Raw genomic sequence first — 17,595 nt, 5'->3', positions numbered from 1 at the left:
AGCAAAAAAAAAAACAACGTAATTTCTTCATTTGCTCATTTTTGTCCATCGCACAACTGCAGCGCACCGCCGAACGCGCAAACGTAGCGCGTCGCCGACCGCGCAACTGCACCGCGCTCGTCGCATTATTGTGACAGAGCAGCTGCTGAAATTTAGAAAATAATTTTGAAGTCACGTTGTATTTTCCATAATTTAAGTGGACCTTAGTGTGCAGGAAGTTTAATTTTTTACGATCGCGCAACTGTAGCGCACCGCCGAACGCGCAACCTAGGGCGTCGCCGAACGCGCAACCGTAGCGCGTCACAGACCGCGCAACCGTAGCGCGTCACCGACCGCGCAACTGCACCGCGCTGGTCGCATTATTGGGACAGAGCCGTCGCTGAAATTTAGAAAATATTTTTGAAGTCCTGATTTTCCAAAATGTAGGTGGACCTCAGTGCGCAGGGAGCTTAATTTTGTCCGATCGCGCAACTGCAACGCACCGCCGAACGCACAATCGTAGCGCGCCGCCGACCGCGCAACAGCACCGCGCTGGTCGCATTATTATATAAGAGCGGTCGCTAAAATTTAGAAAATATTTTTAAAGTCCTAATGGACTTTCCAAAATTTGAGTGGACCTCAGTGCGCAGAGATCTTAATTTGGTCCGATCGCGCAACCGTAGCGCGCTGGGGGTTCACTGTCGCATCGCTTTAGGAGCGTCTTTGTGTTTTAGGATGGCTTTACTGCTCCCACTTGCTTCATTTGGAGCCATGATTAGAGTTGATGCAATCCTCAGAGTCACGAGAATGTAATAACGAACGGAGTCAGTTGGCATGCGGGTTCTTTCGGCTCATCTCGCAAGGTTCGACAACCAAAAATCTTGAATTTTCAATGTTCAATACCGAATTGTTCGAGAACTAGGACGTTCGAAAACCGAGGCTTCACTGTATGTCAACCTGCATTTGTAAAATATAAAGCTCTGCACGGTAAAAAAAAAAAAAAATCTGATCCTGGCACAACATTGAAAAATTGAGGTTACAAAAAGCACGCATCGTTTTAACTTTTTTTTTTAACTCGGCCAGTATTGCGTACAATACCACCTACCTCAGGTACACCCTGAACTGATTGCCAGCTAACTGCTGGGTTCATATAGACTATTCATGCTCACAATCACACCTGGAGTGGTCAATTGGTCTAGCATGCGTGTTTTTGGGAATGTGGGAAACCGACGCAGGCATAGAGAGAACATGCAAACTCTTCAAAAACAGTGTTGAACGACTCTTCCAGGAAGATGGTTTATTGATAATTACATCCAAAAAGAAAAAGACAGAATAATAGGTTTTATTGTGCCTGAACAGCACCAATTATAGATTTCCAATTGTTTTTACAATAATAAATTGATCACTTCAAAGATGGCCCGGATGAAAAAGAAATCAATGTCATTCAAAATTTATAGTATCAATTCATATCTATGCATTTGACTAAGCGCTTGATCTGAAATATTATTCCTTTAATCTTATGTTGTAAACAGCTATCTTGTCTCCCAGGCCGAATACATCCGGCCTGAAAGACAATCTGAATAATCTTTCTGAATTTCTGGCAACCCGTGAAACTTACTTAAGGTCCACAGCACGATAGCCTGAGATGTACAAATCATACAAAAGAAAACAACATAACATACTGGAAATTAACTTCATTTAATTTATTCATACCTTTGAAAGCATGTTCTGGATACACTGAATCAACAACTGGAATGCCATTTTCAGCAAATGACAAACTAGCAGCCCACTGAGATTGATAAAAACGTGTGGATTTTGCTGCATAGTTCATACTTCACCAATGTACAAAGTATATTTTTGTCTATCAAAATAAATAAATGAGAAGTTAGGAACAATTTTTTTCACTTCACACATTTACTCATGAGATTTTTTGAAGGACTACTTTTTAGTTATACTTGAGCCAGATTGTTCAAAGTAAACAGTTCTTGAGAACAAATGTTGGTGCTGCATTTATTGGATAGTTTATCAGAAGAGCTTGAGACAAAATAATTGGTCAGTTTTGCATTGAATTTGAAAGTGAAATGTTGATATCACCTTGTATCAGAGGACAATGGATCACCTGAGCACGTCCCGCCACGTCCACCTGAGGCTCAGCGTCAATGCTGGAGTTATGTAAAACATCAGAGTTAAATACTATTTTAAATCACAAACTCGACTGCTCTTCGATGCCCTTGGCATTTGCAGGTTTGAATTCCCCTCTCAAGCCTGAGCACCTGTCTGGATAACAATGTATGTTTGAATCCATAATCACACAACATTTAAAATCCCCCCCCCCCCCCTCTTAATCTTTGAAATGTAGATTTTGTGCGTTTCATCCCAGTTTATGGGCTCATTTTCTTTGAAAAGTAGTTCTGCTTTTTTGGAGCATACACCTTCGGAGATTAACCAACATTAAGTCCATTGATCTGTGTCTCACCAGCACAACGTTAGCATGTTAAGCATTGCCTAATCTGTCTCATGCTACCTGGATTTTCATGTTGGGGAAATAATCCAGACGATGGAAAATAAGGGCCGAGTCACATCAGAATCTGTTTAAAAGCTTCTTATCAGAGACCTGCACTCCCACCATTAAACTAAAAAGGGCAATGATATAGACTTTCAAACTCACAAGCTACGGATTTAATCAAAGAGGCTTGGGATAAAATTAAGTTTGGTGGTTTGTGTGTGAGTACACGCGCATGTCTGAAAACAATACAAATTGAGCCCACAACCATTTCAAGTCGTGTCTGGGCAATTATCAGCCTCAAAATCATTAGAGGGAGGCTCAAGACATTAGGAAGTGTCATTGAGTAATAGCAAGTGCCAGGTAGTTACACAACATGAAACCATTCAACTTTAAAGGATTAAACAACAATGTGGATTACATCTATTTGGAACTGTGAAACTTAAATCTTAGAAATAACTACAATAACAAGAGATCATGAGTCTTTACTTTTCCAAGTCATATGAGCCTCAAATCTGAAGTTATTTTCTCTGGCTTGTTTTGGTGGGACAATTGTAAACTAGTACACAATCGTGCATTCTTCATCATCTTTGTCCTAGTATAAACTCTAGTTTGTATCTCATGTTATTCCTGTGGTGATTGGTTACGGTTTTATTTCAAAGTAGTGCAGAATAAGGAAAAAAAATAATGGCATTTGTATCACGTATGTATGGCAATAGCCGTCTGAAGACCAACGGTTTACATTCAGAATCAACCCTACAACCCTGACATGCATATCATCATTTTGGTTTTTGCCAAATTGTCACAACAAGCCATCTGCAAAGATCAGTCCAACCAGGTGAACGCAAAGAATTTCCTTCAGGCAAAAATACGGAACAATGACTTATAAAGCAAAATCATTTATTTTCCTTTTCCATGAATCTTGTTATGTCTCAACATAAAGCTAGTCATAACCAAAAGTCAACGCACATTCATTAAGCAGGTCAAGAGCAGGAGAAAGGTGAGCTATAACTAGCACATGATTTATAATGTGTAGGCCCAAGAGGCAAAGCTTACAGTCCTACAAAACAACCCATAACAAAAAGAGGACCAAGACAGACTCACCATTTAAAATGTTGGTTAACTCTTAAAATGACAGAAACTATGTCCATTTCAAAGGGTAGATTGAATGCTGTTTAAAGTGTGTAAATAAAGAAGTGTAAAAGATGCTTTGTACTGCAAATAAAAAAAATCATTTCTGATGCATCCTGGCAGCTTTGAACTTTGACACCCGTTTTACAGGCTGCTGAGGAGCTTCCACGTCAGGTGCCACCTCCTCCAGTTTTCGCTCCATGATGGTTGGCAGTGCTGGAGGACCGATGGTAAGAAAGGGAACGGCCAAGGGCATTGAGTCTTTTTCCACCACTGTACCCGAGAAGGCCTGGACAACAAAGACATAAATGAAACATTGCAAATTGCCTGTTGATCTGCCTCGCAATTAACTCAAGTCAGTGCCAGCTATTTTCAGACCCTTTTTAGCCTAACTTTCAAAACAGTGTGTGGAGTCTGAAAAAACATTTTCCATTACAATAATGGAGGGCACCCTTGATAAAACAATCTAAACTGTCGGAGGTCACTGGACACAAAGGTATAAGGATCACAAATCAGTGAGCTAAAAACACAGCCAGGTTTTCTTCACCTCAAATTGTTCTGCAGGATGCGATGGTATTCTCTTGGAGCTGTCGTCCTCGGCAAGGCTGTCGCTGTTGTCGCTGGGTGTGCTCTCATCGTGGCTGAAACTGCGGCCCATCATCCGACGCTCATCCATGTCTGCTGCGCTGCTCTCGCTTGTGTCGCTGCACACGCTGTTCTCGCGGCTACGTGACTTCAGAATGGACTTCTTGGGGATGGGCTCCCCGTCCCTCACATCCACAAACAACCTGATGGGGAAAAAATATATACTTGTATAAACTCAACATGTCCAGAAAAATGCTACTAAATGTAATTTCACAACACAGGTACGCTGGTTCCACCTGTAGATGTCTGCAGGTGTTTGGATTTTGTAAACTTCGTGATGAGAGTGTCCGTTTTGGTGACCGTTTTTCTTTTTCCGCTTTGAATGTTCCTTTAGTTCTTTCCGTTCGCTAAACTTGAGAGTGGTGTTTTTACTTGTGTTGATCCTCACCTAAAACAGAGCGGGATCTGGGTTTAGCCTGGGAACAAATTTCCAAAACAACTTCCCAGTTATCACACTGACCTTTTTGGGCTCAACTGTGTGGGAGAAATAAATGGTTGGCAGATTGTGGTGCTCTTCGTCTTCTTTTATTTCTCCACTCGAGGGCGCATTAACATGGTGTTTCAGACAAAGTCCATTCACTGGAGGAAGGGAGTCCGTCTCAATCTGCTCCTCCGAGGAAGAGGATGATGTGTCCTCCCCGCCAACGTCTGTATTATCAGACAAGCTAAAGAAACAAACTGTAATGAATGACCAGAAAAGAGCACACCATTGTTACGTGAAGCCACAGATGTGGTCATGTACCTGTCCCGCTCATTTTGTCGTTCCTCGAGTTGCTCAAGCTCATTCAATCGAGCCCATAGCTCCTCCTGTGTCATGAAACTCTTTGAGCTCCCCTTTAGTTGGGTGTCTTCCCCACTTCCTTCGTTCTCCTCTTCCAAATCCAACACAGTTTCCAGTTTAGGCTTGGAATTTGGTCTGTGAGCCACTCTACGCTTTCCTAAAAGTAAATGTTTTCATAATATTTTGACATTTAAAGATGATTCAATTTTGTGTGAAATTCATCAATGTGCTGGCAAAGATGATACCTTGTGTGACAGTGGCCTCGTCCTTTCCAATCACCTCTCTGATGTCAACATAGTCCCCTTTTTCCTAAAATACAAGCAGGGTCTGTAAACATATTGGCTTTCAGGGAAGTTCCTATACTGTATTGATTTCAATATTAAGCAACGTACATTTACAATATTTTCCCAATCCTTCACCATTCCTACTCTCGCTTCGAAGTTTGTCATTGTCTTGGACAGGCCACAAAGTTCATTCTTGACATCTGCAACAAAAGGTTAGTTAGAGATATCAAAATAGGCACACTGATGAAACGTTTAGCTGTGGAGTGAGGAGGAAATGGAATGATTGATGATTGAATGATTGAAATGCCTAGAATCCGCTGCAAGAGGTGGGCGGGGGGGCATTATGACACTAAACGGTACAAAATATCCTCTGGCCCGAATACCACTTCGGATCATTAAATCTTCACAACAATTAAGCCCTTTTACAAAACGCAAGCAGAGAGCCCTTGTTTCCATGGCAATGGGGAGCCCCTTCAGTGTGTGCATCAAGTGGAAGTGAGAAAAGGTCAAACAGAGAAGGCCTGACAAGTCCATCGCTGTCTGACACATTTCAGCTCGTGATGTTTGCATTACAGCACTTAACTCTGTAATAGCGGGGCAGGCAGGGGCATAAGATTTGGTGATAAATGGGGTGGGGGTACAGATGACTGTGGATGGCCTGTGGCAGGACATTTCTGCTTCACTAAACACTCTTAATATTCTCATCAAAGACTGTCACAAGAAGCCCATTCTGATCATTCACATTATTATTCTCAATTTCACTATCCACAAAAAGTACAGATGAAGAAGAGGGTGAAATGAATTGCAATTACAGCAAATACATACAGTATTGAAAAAATTCACATTACACAAAAAAACGTATTTAAAATATATCTGCAAGCAGCAATGGTCAGGCTCCTTGCACCCACTTCATCAGGATTACTCAAAACCATCATCAAACATTGACAGCATAATGTACACAAAAACTGTTATTGAGGGTTAATGTTTTGGGGTGCTATAGATAGTGTGTGTTTTTTATTTTTATATATAAATTGGGGATCAAAGATTGGGAAGCACTGTCACAAATAATTCCACTTGAATGAGGTTGCAGTAATGTCAGTTTATGGTCAACAGTGCTATTGTGATTGATATAACAGTGCCCTCTGCTGGGTACAAAGTATATATATATTTTTTTTAGACTAACGTGCCATGTTTTCTTTCACAGTGGGTGCTTAACAAGACTCACACTTCATCCTGTGGTCGACAATTTTCTCAGCTTGCTTGGTGGAGCACTTAGCAAACCAGTTGTCACCAAGCAGCACGGTGACCTCGTTAGAATGCACCAGCTTCCCAGGCATGAAGGCCATCGGGCCAAACGGCACCTGCTCAGAACAGGGATGCAAAGAGTCAGCAGAAGTTGAGAGACACGATTGCGACCAAAACACAAAGCCAGATTTTACGTAAATGCATTAATTCGAGTGTCCCTCTTACGGGTGTCCAGTATTCACAGTGTATAGATTCTAACACTCACCATAATATCATAAGACAGTCTATCCGGAAGTGTTTTGAGGCGTTCTTTCAGGGCATCATAATCACCTGACACCTTTTCCCTATAGATTCATGGAAACAGAAGTAATGAGTGGCAAAAAAAAAAGTACCCGCTTTGTTTTGGCACAATTAAACAACAATGCGAGGGGGAGAAAGACATTCTGTACCTTACTCATCTGGCCACATGAGGTCACTGTAATTCATTTGGATTAGTGGCTAATGGAAACAAGTTTTCTTGTCTAAGTATGAGTATGGCCTGAATTTTGCCAACAAAATCAATAAGGTATTTCTCTAACTCGCTACCTTACATTAATAACAACAACAATAAAGGGCAACAATTCAACAATTGTATGCATTGCAGATAATACAATTTATTTTCTTATAATAGAGATTTTCAACTACAGTTTTCCAGAAACGTTCAGCACCGCCTTACAGTGTCCAGTCACTTCAAACACATTAATTGTAATGAAATTAGACTGCAGTGAAGACTCAATCAGTAATAGTTCACTTGCAGGTAGTTTTACTTCATCTACCAGATTGTGGCTCCCCGTGCTTGACTAACACCCACTCCCTATCGTCTGTTCACATCAAGGAAAATTTTCAAGTCTGCAGGATATTATTCAGGACATCTGGATTCCATGAGTAAACTGCTTTGCAACAGCTTACTGAACAGAGGTGTAGTATATTGACTGCATATTTGAGATCACGCTGGTGTTCGCTAAATTAATACATAGAATTTAAGACGGGGTAATACATCGGATTGCTGTACTCCTTCAAGATTGTTGTTACATTAAAAAAAGAGAAGGATGATGACAGCCAATCACAGCTACAGGAATTGGTGGCTGATTTAAAAGCTCCTAACACTTTTGATGCATTACGGCACACTGCAAAATTGCTCAATTCTGTTAATTTTTTTTTCTCCTCTTTCAAATTAATTTATATTCATTGACATTTAGTAGCTAAATAGACATTTTTGGTCCGGAAATTTGCTTCAAAAATGTTTTCCTTGTTTTAATCAAACTTTTCTGCAAATTTTTGTTTTTTCAACTTTCCATTATGTTCAACGAGTATAATGCGGCTTCTAGTGTGTCAACAGCTCAACATTGCTATTAACTACCCTTATTTTCGTGATACTCACCAATGCTGAATCCGACGTTCACAGTCTTTCACCACCTATTATTATTAAGACAGAAATTCAAAACATATGATGACAAACACTTGTAAATGCAGAATTTAAAATACATTTCTGGAAAAGTACCACTTTTTACTTGTTGATTGATAATGTGGAACAACTGTCAATTCATACATTGTGAAATGTAATCATTAATTCATTCTATATTGATTAGTGCTGAAAGTTGACCTGCTACTGGTATCCACAGCCGGAATGTGGTTGGAAAAAAATGTTTCATAAATACAGGTACTGCCTCAACATAGGGTGCACCTTAAAAATCCAACAAAAGATGGGTCTATAGTGTATCTTCACAAAGAATGACACAGGAAGAGGTCTTCAATTGCAGATTTAAGAAGTGTGTAACTATTAAATGATCATTCTTTTGGTGTTCTTCAAATTCCTGTTTCATACAAAAGACAATAATACTCATTTTTAAAGGAAACATGGAGACAATCATTCACTCACATTCTCAACTATTAGATCCCTCAATTTTAGAACTCCAGATTAAAAAAAATAAAAAATAACAAGCGTCAGAACTGGGAGGAAGACACGGACCGAGCTGCATGATCGACAATCTTTCAATCAAAATTAACGCAAATACGCGTCCTTATGATGCACTGTAAATACACATTTTTTTTGCTCTTGATTATAATTATAATAACGCCTTTTATAATGTGTCATTCAGCACCGTTATGGCTACAAACACACAAAGGAAAAAGGCAAATAACAGCCGCTGAAATCGTCATTTAGGTGATAATTATAATGATGACGCAAGACAAACAAATTGCGCAATTGTTAAGAAAATATCATGCACGTCAATGCCAATACTAGTAGGCATGGAAAATAGTTTGCACTCCCAGAAGCAGGGGTGTTTGCATGCCCGAGAGTTGCACGATACGTTAGCTGACTTAGCTAGTTAGCTGACTCGTTCACTTTTGTTTACCCACAGCAAACACGGAAAAGTGAAACTGGCAGGCTTGTCTCAACTTGATTAATTTCACGTCAGGTTTAAATGAAACGAAACATGACTCTCATTTGTTTTTTGGCCAAAATGACTGACTAGTGAGTTAAAGTGGCATGTTATAGGAAGGATCTAGAAAATGGAACGTCATTAGTACAAATCTGACGTGACATGATGGTGTGGTTACTGGTTTAGCAAGTCGTCTATTTACCTTGCACAAAGGAACTAAAACCCATGCAATCGTGGGGGAAAAAACCGTCTGGTTCACCGCATGGTCAGGAAGTGGGACTCGGTTCGCCTATAATATTTATTTTACGTGCTTAACCATTATGACGTCAAGTTACCTTTTCGTGTTCCTCTCGGAGTCTGGTCACTCCGCTGGGGTCCTCCATGTTGATTTTTCTCGTTTCGACCTTTATCATCCCAAGGGCACAAGATATTTTGGGGGGGATACTTTTGATGAGCCAGAAACAAAGCTCAGGGGTTGTTTTGAGTCCTAAAGAAATGTTTATGAATGCAGCAGGAGCTTCTCCTCGGACCCACTTTAGTTGAAGTCATCAACGTGACAGCGGCGATTATCCACACTTTCGGAAGTAATAACATCTCACACTCTCATTTCAGGATCCCCGCATCATTCCCCTTAAAAAGAAAAGGTTTTGAGACGATGTCCAGTAAAAATATTTCCTCTTCGATGTCTGCACCACCAGCTACAGAATGACACTGAATGGTGCTGTAGTTAAAGCAAAACATCCTGTTTTATTTGAGAGCTCCTTTCAGAATAAATTATACTTTAAAGAGCTGGGGAAAAAATAACTCCGACGAAATCTTCACCCAAAATAATATCTGAGACAAACACAAAATGGTTCCAATTGGTTAAAATGATTTTACTAGCACTGTACTTTGTTGTAAAATCTGAGGTTGTAGTCACGCTTTTGTTTTGAAAAACATGTATTTCCTGTCAACTCGTGTAATTTAGCTCACGATACATTAGTGATGGGTCCATGAGGCACTTCTTTCAGTGAACGTGCACGTTAACAAAAAGGTCAAAATTGCATAAAAGATATACATTTACAAAGTCGCCCTACAACGTCATTACCGACATTTAATGCTTTGCGCCTGCAGACATTAAAGATGATAATGAAACATAATGACGATCATACTATAGCGGACACGCAGACGTGAGGAGCATAGAATTCAAATAACCTCTCGATTTTATCCAAAATGGAAAACCATGTCACGAGTGTAGCTGATGACTTTGAGCTCAACAAGTTTCTGGTCGTCGCTTGAGCTGCTCCATTAAACCATATATAGTAAATCAATTTTAAGCATTATCTCAGGTTACATAGTGAAGTGGTTTATGCTCTGGCCTTTCACTGCAGCAGCTCGAGTTCAAATCCCGGTGAAACTAAATGAATATGTTTTATCATGGAAAAATTTGCAACACAGGGTTAGGGGTTGGGGTTAGAGTTATGGATAGGGTTAAATTAGTGCTGGAGTTAGGGTTAAAGCTAGGGTTAGGTTTGGGTATAGTGTTAGGGTAACAGCGAGGGTTAGGGCTAAGGTTAAGGTTGGGGCTAGGGTTAAAGTTAGGGCGAGGGTCAGGGTTAGAGATAGAAATAGGGTTAGGGTTGGGGAAACGGTTAGAGCTAGTGGTTAGGGTTAGTGCTAGGGTTGGGGATAGGTTTAGAGGTAAGGTTAGGGGACTGCAAAAGATCAGATATTGTTTTAGTAGATCCATCCCGTTGACAATGCGTTTCCTTTAACAGAGCTTTTGCGCGCTTCCTTAACAGGCTATACTGCTGCTTGTTCGGTCACGTGACTTTTTAAAGCGATACGCGCACCAACACGGGGCTTCGCTCGATGAGCTCAACACATGCGCCGACGCCTCGGTGTCGCTGGACCCATCACTACTATACATTATCAGTGCATTGAAGGGAGTGTGCGCTTCGATGTAAATGTAAACAAGATTCTCACCTCACGTCAGTGTCGGTTATTTTATTGTTCATAAATTACGTTTTTATTTTTATTTTTAAAAAGACGGAATACCCATTACGACGCGTATGGTTCTCAGCGTCCAAGCCACGTGATCATCAACTTCCGTCTCTCCTCCTGTGTTGACACACGAAGTCAAACGATCAGGCTGCTGCACGGGACATTTAGTTTTAAATAACACATATTTAACCGGTATTAATGAAGAATTCCTAACAATCAAGGTACGGTAACCTACCGGTATGAATGGTTATTGCCTCTTATGAGGGAAAATTAATATTCTTCACACGGTTTGTTATAGTCAAAAAATTTTTTGTCTCCATTCAACTATACAGTACGTTTTTTTCTTTCTATCTGTTGTCTTTTTGTCTGTCTGCACGTCTCGCTGATAGCATATTCCAATAATCAAGAAGGTACAATAATTCCCAGAAATTTGATGCTATATTTTGAATCCCTACCTCTTGTGATCAGTGAATATAAATGTAATGTTGCAAAGCTAAATGCCATTACTTACATACATTGTAAAAATTGTATCAAAATAAATTTAAAGAGTGTTCTGTAATTTCCATAATGCAGAGAATGTGTCATCGGCTTGAAGATATTATGAAGCTGTGCTGTGAGTTATCTGCTGATAAGCAGATCCAGACCACGGTCACGGGTTCAGGAAAAGGGGCTGCAGCAGCTGGAAGCCTGGCCTTTGCCGGAGGCTTGGTCGGGGGTCCTCTTGGTATCGCAGTTGGTATGTAACACACTGTATGACTTATATGAATTAGTAATGGTTAGTGTTTCAAAATATACACATGCAGTCCAACATTTTGAACCTTGGCTCTCTCCAGGCGGTGCTATTGGAGGCCTTCTTGGCTGTTGGCTGACCAGCGGTCAGTTCAAACCTCTTCCTCAGGTCATTATGGAGCTCAGTTCTCAGCAGCAGCAGAAACTATACGAGGATCTGGTTGCCATCCTCGGGGACATTCAATGGACCGATGTGGCACAGCTAACTACTCTTGTCTTAAGCAATTCTACTCTAAAGCAGAAGCTCACTGCAGCCCTCCTTGGATTTGTTACTAAGGAGCTCCAAGCAAACGTGCACTATGTTGATTAGTGTGGATAAGTCCGCAGGCTCCATACCCTGACTGATTGATAAGGACATTATTTTTTTTGTGTGTGCACATCCAGAGACTGCTGAATGCTATCCACAAACTGCCGAAAACACTGATAACACATTTAAGTGTTGTCAATTGTGCCATTGCCTTTATTTATTTATTTATTTGATTTTCAAGCCAACACCAAAATCATTCTTTTGTGAAGTTAGGTTTTATTTTAATCATTTTTACACATTTTTCATATTTTATGTCATTGGCAGCCAGTCGATCATTCAACTAATAATGCACTTCTATTACCATTGACCAGTGTAAGGATCATTTTGGTCTCAACGATCATGTCTATTATGAATCATTTGACTAGTATTAGTGAACTTGCAATTAAATAAAGGGTGGCATATTTATTCGTCAAACTGCACAATGTGACATACCAGTAGGTTGAATTGAATTACAAAAGGAAGGGGAAAAAAACTTCCTGCAGCAGTGGCATTTGTTTTGTGAATGTTCTCAATGATCATGCACACTAAAACTTGGGTTGATATTCTTTTGAAGTCTGGAAAGGCACGTAAATAAAATGATGCACAAATAATCATTCCCCAAGACTCTAATAGTTATTCAGTACTATGACCAAGGCCTTTCAGAATCAGTAGTGATGGTTAATGTAAGTTTTAGTTTTTTCCCCCCAATTTGAGGTTCACTTCCTTAGGCGAGCCAGCCCTCATATTTAATATCCACTTGATTGGTTGGGAAAAACAAAAATTGTGAAATCAACTTAGTGTCTCTGATGCATTTTGTTTCTTTTTAAATAGTATTGAAGTTTTTTATTTTTTTTTATTTTTATTGTGGTGGTAGTCCATATATTTGTGGTGTCTGGTACCTGAAGGCTCAAGTACTCAATGCATGACCCCCACCCCATCTGTTGAAACTAAACATAGTAATAAATGAGAATTTACAATGAGAATAAAAAAATAAAACCTGCAACAATACCATAGGAAAATGGAATTTATTGATAATTGTCACCTCCACCTTGTACAAGAGTCATATTTCGAACATATACTACAGTAGGGGTTAAACTGGTATAATAGTGCTCCAATATTTATCCCACCACAACGTTGTCATCATCTGAGAACTCATAGTAGGGAACCTCTAGGTTAAGAGGAGCCGGCCCCTTTCTAATTCTTCCTGAAGCATCGTAGTGGGATCCGTGGCAAGGGCAATAGTAGCCGCCGAAGTCACCCGCATTAGCAATGGGCACACATCCCAGGTGGGTGCACACACCAAGGACAATAACCCATTTCGGGTTGATCACTCTATCCTTGTCATGCTGAGGATCGCGGAGCTCTGCAAGATTCACAGCCTCCTCGGCGGCGATTTCCTTTTCGGTGCGATGACGGACAAACAGGGGTTTCCCTCGCCACTTGAAGGTCATGTTTTTGCCCTCAGGAATCTCATTCAGCTTGATCTCAATCTTGGACAGGGCCAGGACATCAGCCGAGGCACTCATAGACGAGACAAACTGGTGGACAACCGTTTTGGCTGCGTAGATGCCAACTACAGTGGTGGCCCCTGTCAACAAGTAGGAGAAGGCCCTCCTTCCCTCGCTACTTTCTTGAGAGGACTTGTTTGGGTCGATGACTTCAGGGCGGCGGTAATCTGTAAAATCGGGGATTTTGATGTCTGTATGGGCGAGTCGGATTCCTCCAGGAGCTATAATCAGAAAATATAAATAGTCATGTCCAGACACATCAGTTCAAGACAACGCACACCCAAAAAACAACGATCGTTGACGTATCGACGTGTACATATGTCCTACGACGAACGAGCTATGAAGAATGCATTAAATCCACCGAGAACATGACACATGACACTTGAGCAAGTTATAATTTGTATTATTACAGTTTGTCTTTGTGGTTAGATTCAGGTTGTTGAACAGATAAGCGGTAGCTGACGTTAGACGGAGAAAGGCCCGGTGAACGTATCTTACCCGCAGCAGGAACCAACTCCTTAGCTCCAGGTAACACCACACATTTGGCTGTTTGCTGTGTTCCGCGCAACACTGGGGCAAGAGCCCCAAAACGACCAGCAAATGTCATCATTTTTGCTCGATAGAACAATTGTTCACCCCGTACTGGGGACACGACCTTGCGTGAAGAAATCTTATGCGTGTCTCCGTATTCTGACACGTCGGAAACACTTTCTTGCTGAAAGGTTCCGCCTCGAATTATGACCGTCCTACACTACTGGTTATTTTTTCAATGCCCAAGTCAAAAATATAGTAAATGCCTATTTCCAAGAACAAAAAAATGTACAAATTTCCAAGATCAAAAGAATAAAGGTTTTCACATTTGACATGAATTTAGTAGAAGTAAATATTGCTTCATTATCATACCGCTGTTTAAAAGTATTTTTTAAACAGGCATATCTTCAAGGCAACTTCCCCCGTGATGTAAACAAGGGTCCTCTCATCCCCGAAAAAATGGAGAAGGTCCATAATGGTAACATAAGCGATCGTAGAAAAAGAGAAAAATGAAATTTCCAAAGAGAAAGTTGTTTCTTTTCATAATTTTTGCCTATGTAGCGTTTTCACTATACGCTGCATACAATGTGTTCTTCAGCACTAAAGTCATATCCCGCGTTCACAGGGTGGAGACGAAAGAAGCAGGACCCCCTGGTATTTTCACCAAAATATACAATCCAATCGCTTTTAAAAAGAAATTGTTGCAGGACAGTCACGGGAAAATATTCGATTGAATCAACAAAACGCTTTTTCCAAACTGTGTCTGTTTTGCTTGCAGGGGGTGTTCGAGATGGCGGAGCTGCTCCATTCATTGGGGATGAGTGGAATCCATGGGAGGGTGAACAAGTGGAGTACAACTCCGCACTGAACAAAAGACGAGAGGCCTTCAAACAACATATGGCACAAATCGAAAAGAACAAACCCAAAAGATACAAGGTGCAAATCTGGGGTAAAGCAGCCATAGGTGAGGCTTGTTGCAACATTATTTATTTCCGTTTATCCCGAGGGGTCTATGCTAAACAACTACTAGTTGCCCTACCTTTTGCTGCTACTGGTACTACTATTGTTAATAATTCATTTCCCCCCCATCAGGACTTTATCTTTGGGAACATATTATGGAGGGACCCCTCAATCCAACTGACAAGATAGCACAATGGATAGAGGGTGAGCTCCCGTCAAGCAAAATAGATTTCAGGTAACAGGTGTTGTTACCCATGTTGTGAACACTGAAGACATACCCCGTTAAAACAGAAAGAACCACACTATTAATTAATTTCCTCCTCCATCTGTAGCTTCTACACAGGGCCTGCTGTAGTCCAGGGTCATGTACCATTGGATATGAACAGCCTAGTTCTGGTTCTGAATGGCCGTGAGCAGCAGAAGGTGGCGTACTCCACACGTTGGTTGGAGCACGTCCGAGCTTTGGTTCAGTCGCACACTGTGTCTCACGTGGCTGTGGTCCTGCTGGGTGATGAGCACTGCAACAATGACTGGCTAGGGCCATACCTAAAGAGACATGGCGGCTTTGTGGACCTACTCTTTTTAGTGTATGACAGCCCTTGGGTCAATGATAGAGATGTCTTCCAGTGGCCCCTCGGTGTTGCCACGTAAGTCATTCTGATATGTTCACACCTATGGGCTTGGAGTCTTCAATTAACCAAATGTGCATGTTTTTGGAATGTGGGAGGACGATAGAGTAGCAGAAGAAAACCCAGCGAGAACATGCAGTCCACAAAGAAAGGCGAGAGAAGTTTCAATTAAATGCACTTTATTTTACATGTCATGTTTCTTGTTCAGATACAGGCAGTTTCCCATGGTCAGGCCCAATGCTGAGATGATCACCTTCAAGAGGCCACACCTCTGCAACTTCCTTGGTACTGTTTATAAGAATTCTTCTAGGGAAACACTCATGCAGGTTCTGAAACAGTCCGGTCTAGAAAAGGATTGCATCACCACTGCCAGGGAGAAGTAAGTTAGATTGTTACTAAACATTTCCCGTCATAGATTGCTTCCATCCACATAATTGAAAACCCATTTTGATTTGATAAGAATCCATGAAATGGATATTTACCAAAGCAGCCTGCCTAACATATACCCGTTCCCCTCTTGTCTCCCCCTGTACCTGGAGATGGCTCCCCCAGGAGACAGCAGACAGTTTGAAGAATTATCAAACCGCCCTGGCCCAGAGCGAGCTCACCCTCTGCCCCGTTGGCGTCAACACAGAATGCTATCGCATCTACGAGGCTTGCTCTTATGGCTCAGTGCCCGTGGTGGAAGATGTACTGACGCCGGGGACCTGCGCGGCTGGGGCCAGCTCCCCGTTGCGTCTCCTAAAAGCCGCGGGAGCGCCCTTCATCTATATTAGCGATTGGCGGGAGCTTCCTGCTATTCTGGAGAGGGAGAGAGGGATGAGTCAAGAGCAGAGGGTAGACAGGAGGAGGAGATTGCTGGAGTGGTACGCCACTTTCCGTCAACAAATGAAGGATCGCTTCACTGAGGTCATAGAAGAGAACTTTTTCAAAAGTGGCTGATTGGGTTTAAAAAATGACAAAGGTGACATCGGTGTGGAAAGTGGAGAAATATGATTGCCTTCTAGTCTAGTGAACCTGGTGACAATATTCTGTTATGTGCAGTTTGTCTGAATGATATTTATGTATATGTTGTGAAGTTGTGGGAGCCTCCAAGAGTTTTCTTTGTTGTTTATATTTAAATGTTGACAGTGATTGAATGTGTAGTTATGTAGAATTTATAGAAAATTGGAAGCATTTGCATACCGATGTCCATATATTTCGATGACATTTTGTACATGTTTGTATGAATTCATTGGGGTGATTTGTTTTTGTAGCAAGTGTGACGACAACAGTAACAACACAACACGGGAATGTGCTTAAAGGCCTTGTTTGAAACGTGTGCATAAGGCCATTTTGTATTGTGGAGCGTTGGAAATTGCATGTTCAAATTATTTGATAGTGTTTATTCTTTTCGATGCTATGTCGCATGAATATAATTTTGTCAGTACCATGAAATAAAGTGAGTTTTTAATTAAGCCTTCCATCACCTATAAATTGTATCTTTTATAGAGAATTTGGCGTTTCCCTGACTGTTCAAATGGCAATATTACATCCTGTAGATGGCGCACAGGTCCAATTTATAGGAGAAGTCAATAGTTTGCATCTGAGTATCACACCATTCTTTCAGGCGTTGACGAGTAGATGTTTAGCAAAATCCCACAGCATTTTAGTGAAATATTATTTGAACACGCGTTTCTACTTCCCTCAATCCATGTTTTCATGTCGTGCAATTGTTCAACTATTTAATATTAGGGTTGAATGCTTTCATTGTGTGTGCAGCTGTAATATTTTTTACTTGCAATATTTAAAGTTTTGCCAATGCATGGTCTTATAGAATTTCTTAAGTGGTATATTTCTCGCATATGCAAGCATGACAGTAAATGTAACCAATACATTGTCTTGAATTTTGCATGTGAACGTGTGTTAATGTTATAAC

At 40.9% G+C, this 17,595-nt stretch overlaps 4 protein-coding genes across 8 annotated transcripts; 2 read left to right on the top strand and 2 right to left on the bottom strand.

Annotated features, from left to right (window-relative positions):
* Positions 1-3,365: 3,365 nt before the first annotated feature.
* Positions 3,366-9,717, bottom strand: uri1 (URI1 prefoldin like chaperone). Of its 3 annotated transcripts, none has more exons than XM_085915129.1 (11): positions 9,327-9,717; positions 7,989-8,023; positions 6,834-6,912; positions 6,549-6,684; positions 5,432-5,523; positions 5,285-5,348; positions 5,001-5,196; positions 4,719-4,923; positions 4,495-4,646; positions 4,161-4,401; positions 3,366-3,902 (listed from the first exon to the last, which is right to left on the bottom strand). In XM_085915129.1, exons 1-11 carry the CDS (start codon positions 9,402-9,404, stop codon positions 3,714-3,716), a joined length of 1,467 nt encoding a protein of 488 aa, XP_085771255.1. In that variant the 5' UTR covers positions 9,405-9,717; the 3' UTR covers positions 3,366-3,713. The 3 variants fall into 3 exon arrangements, with proteins under 3 accessions (XP_085771255.1, XP_085771257.1, XP_085771256.1); XM_085915131.1 differs by lacking the exon at positions 9,327-9,717 and adding an exon at positions 9,194-9,287; XM_085915130.1 differs by lacking the exon at positions 9,327-9,717 and adding an exon at positions 8,487-8,703.
* Positions 9,718-10,675: 958 nt separating this feature from the next.
* LOC147055881 (protein C19orf12 homolog) lies at positions 10,676-13,055 on the top strand. 3 transcript variants are annotated; one of them, XM_085915115.1, is made up of 4 exons: positions 10,676-11,195; positions 11,364-11,384; positions 11,548-11,710; positions 11,808-13,055. In XM_085915115.1, the coding sequence occupies exons 3-4, from the start codon at positions 11,551-11,553 to the stop codon at positions 12,071-12,073; spliced, it is 426 nt and encodes a 141-aa protein (XP_085771241.1). In that variant the 5' UTR covers positions 10,676-11,195; positions 11,364-11,384; positions 11,548-11,550; the 3' UTR covers positions 12,074-13,055. The 3 variants fall into 3 exon arrangements, with proteins under 3 accessions (XP_085771241.1, XP_085771240.1, XP_085771239.1); XM_085915114.1 differs by lacking the exon at positions 11,364-11,384 and having other exon boundaries at positions 10,681-11,195; positions 11,808-13,053; XM_085915113.1 differs by lacking the exons at positions 10,676-11,195; positions 11,364-11,384 and having other exon boundaries at positions 11,542-11,710.
* A 4-nt stretch (positions 13,056-13,059) lies between these two features.
* Positions 13,060-14,283, bottom strand: uqcrfs1 (ubiquinol-cytochrome c reductase, Rieske iron-sulfur polypeptide 1). The gene is made up of 2 exons (XM_085915111.1): positions 14,056-14,283; positions 13,060-13,778 (listed from the first exon to the last, which is right to left on the bottom strand). Exons 1-2 carry the CDS (start codon positions 14,165-14,167, stop codon positions 13,168-13,170), a joined length of 723 nt encoding a protein of 240 aa, XP_085771237.1. The 5' UTR covers positions 14,168-14,283; the 3' UTR covers positions 13,060-13,167.
* Positions 14,284-14,513: 230 nt separating this feature from the next.
* On the top strand, positions 14,514-17,337 carry rxylt1 (ribitol xylosyltransferase 1). The gene is made up of 6 exons (XM_085915420.1): positions 14,514-14,742; positions 14,867-15,052; positions 15,181-15,283; positions 15,381-15,695; positions 15,886-16,056; positions 16,217-17,337. The coding sequence occupies exons 1-6, from the start codon at positions 14,598-14,600 to the stop codon at positions 16,617-16,619; spliced, it is 1,323 nt and encodes a 440-aa protein (XP_085771546.1). The 5' UTR covers positions 14,514-14,597; the 3' UTR covers positions 16,620-17,337.
* Positions 17,338-17,595: the final 258 nt, after the last annotated feature.

The sequence above is a fragment of the Syngnathus leptorhynchus genome, chromosome 6 (assembly GCF_054491065.1).
Source record: "Syngnathus leptorhynchus isolate UIUO chromosome 6, UIUO_Slep, whole genome shotgun sequence".
Taxonomy (NCBI): Eukaryota; Metazoa; Chordata; class Actinopteri; order Syngnathiformes; family Syngnathidae; genus Syngnathus; species Syngnathus leptorhynchus.
The sequence above is the reverse complement of the archived record's forward strand: the minus strand, read 5'-3'. Positions and strand labels throughout refer to the sequence as shown.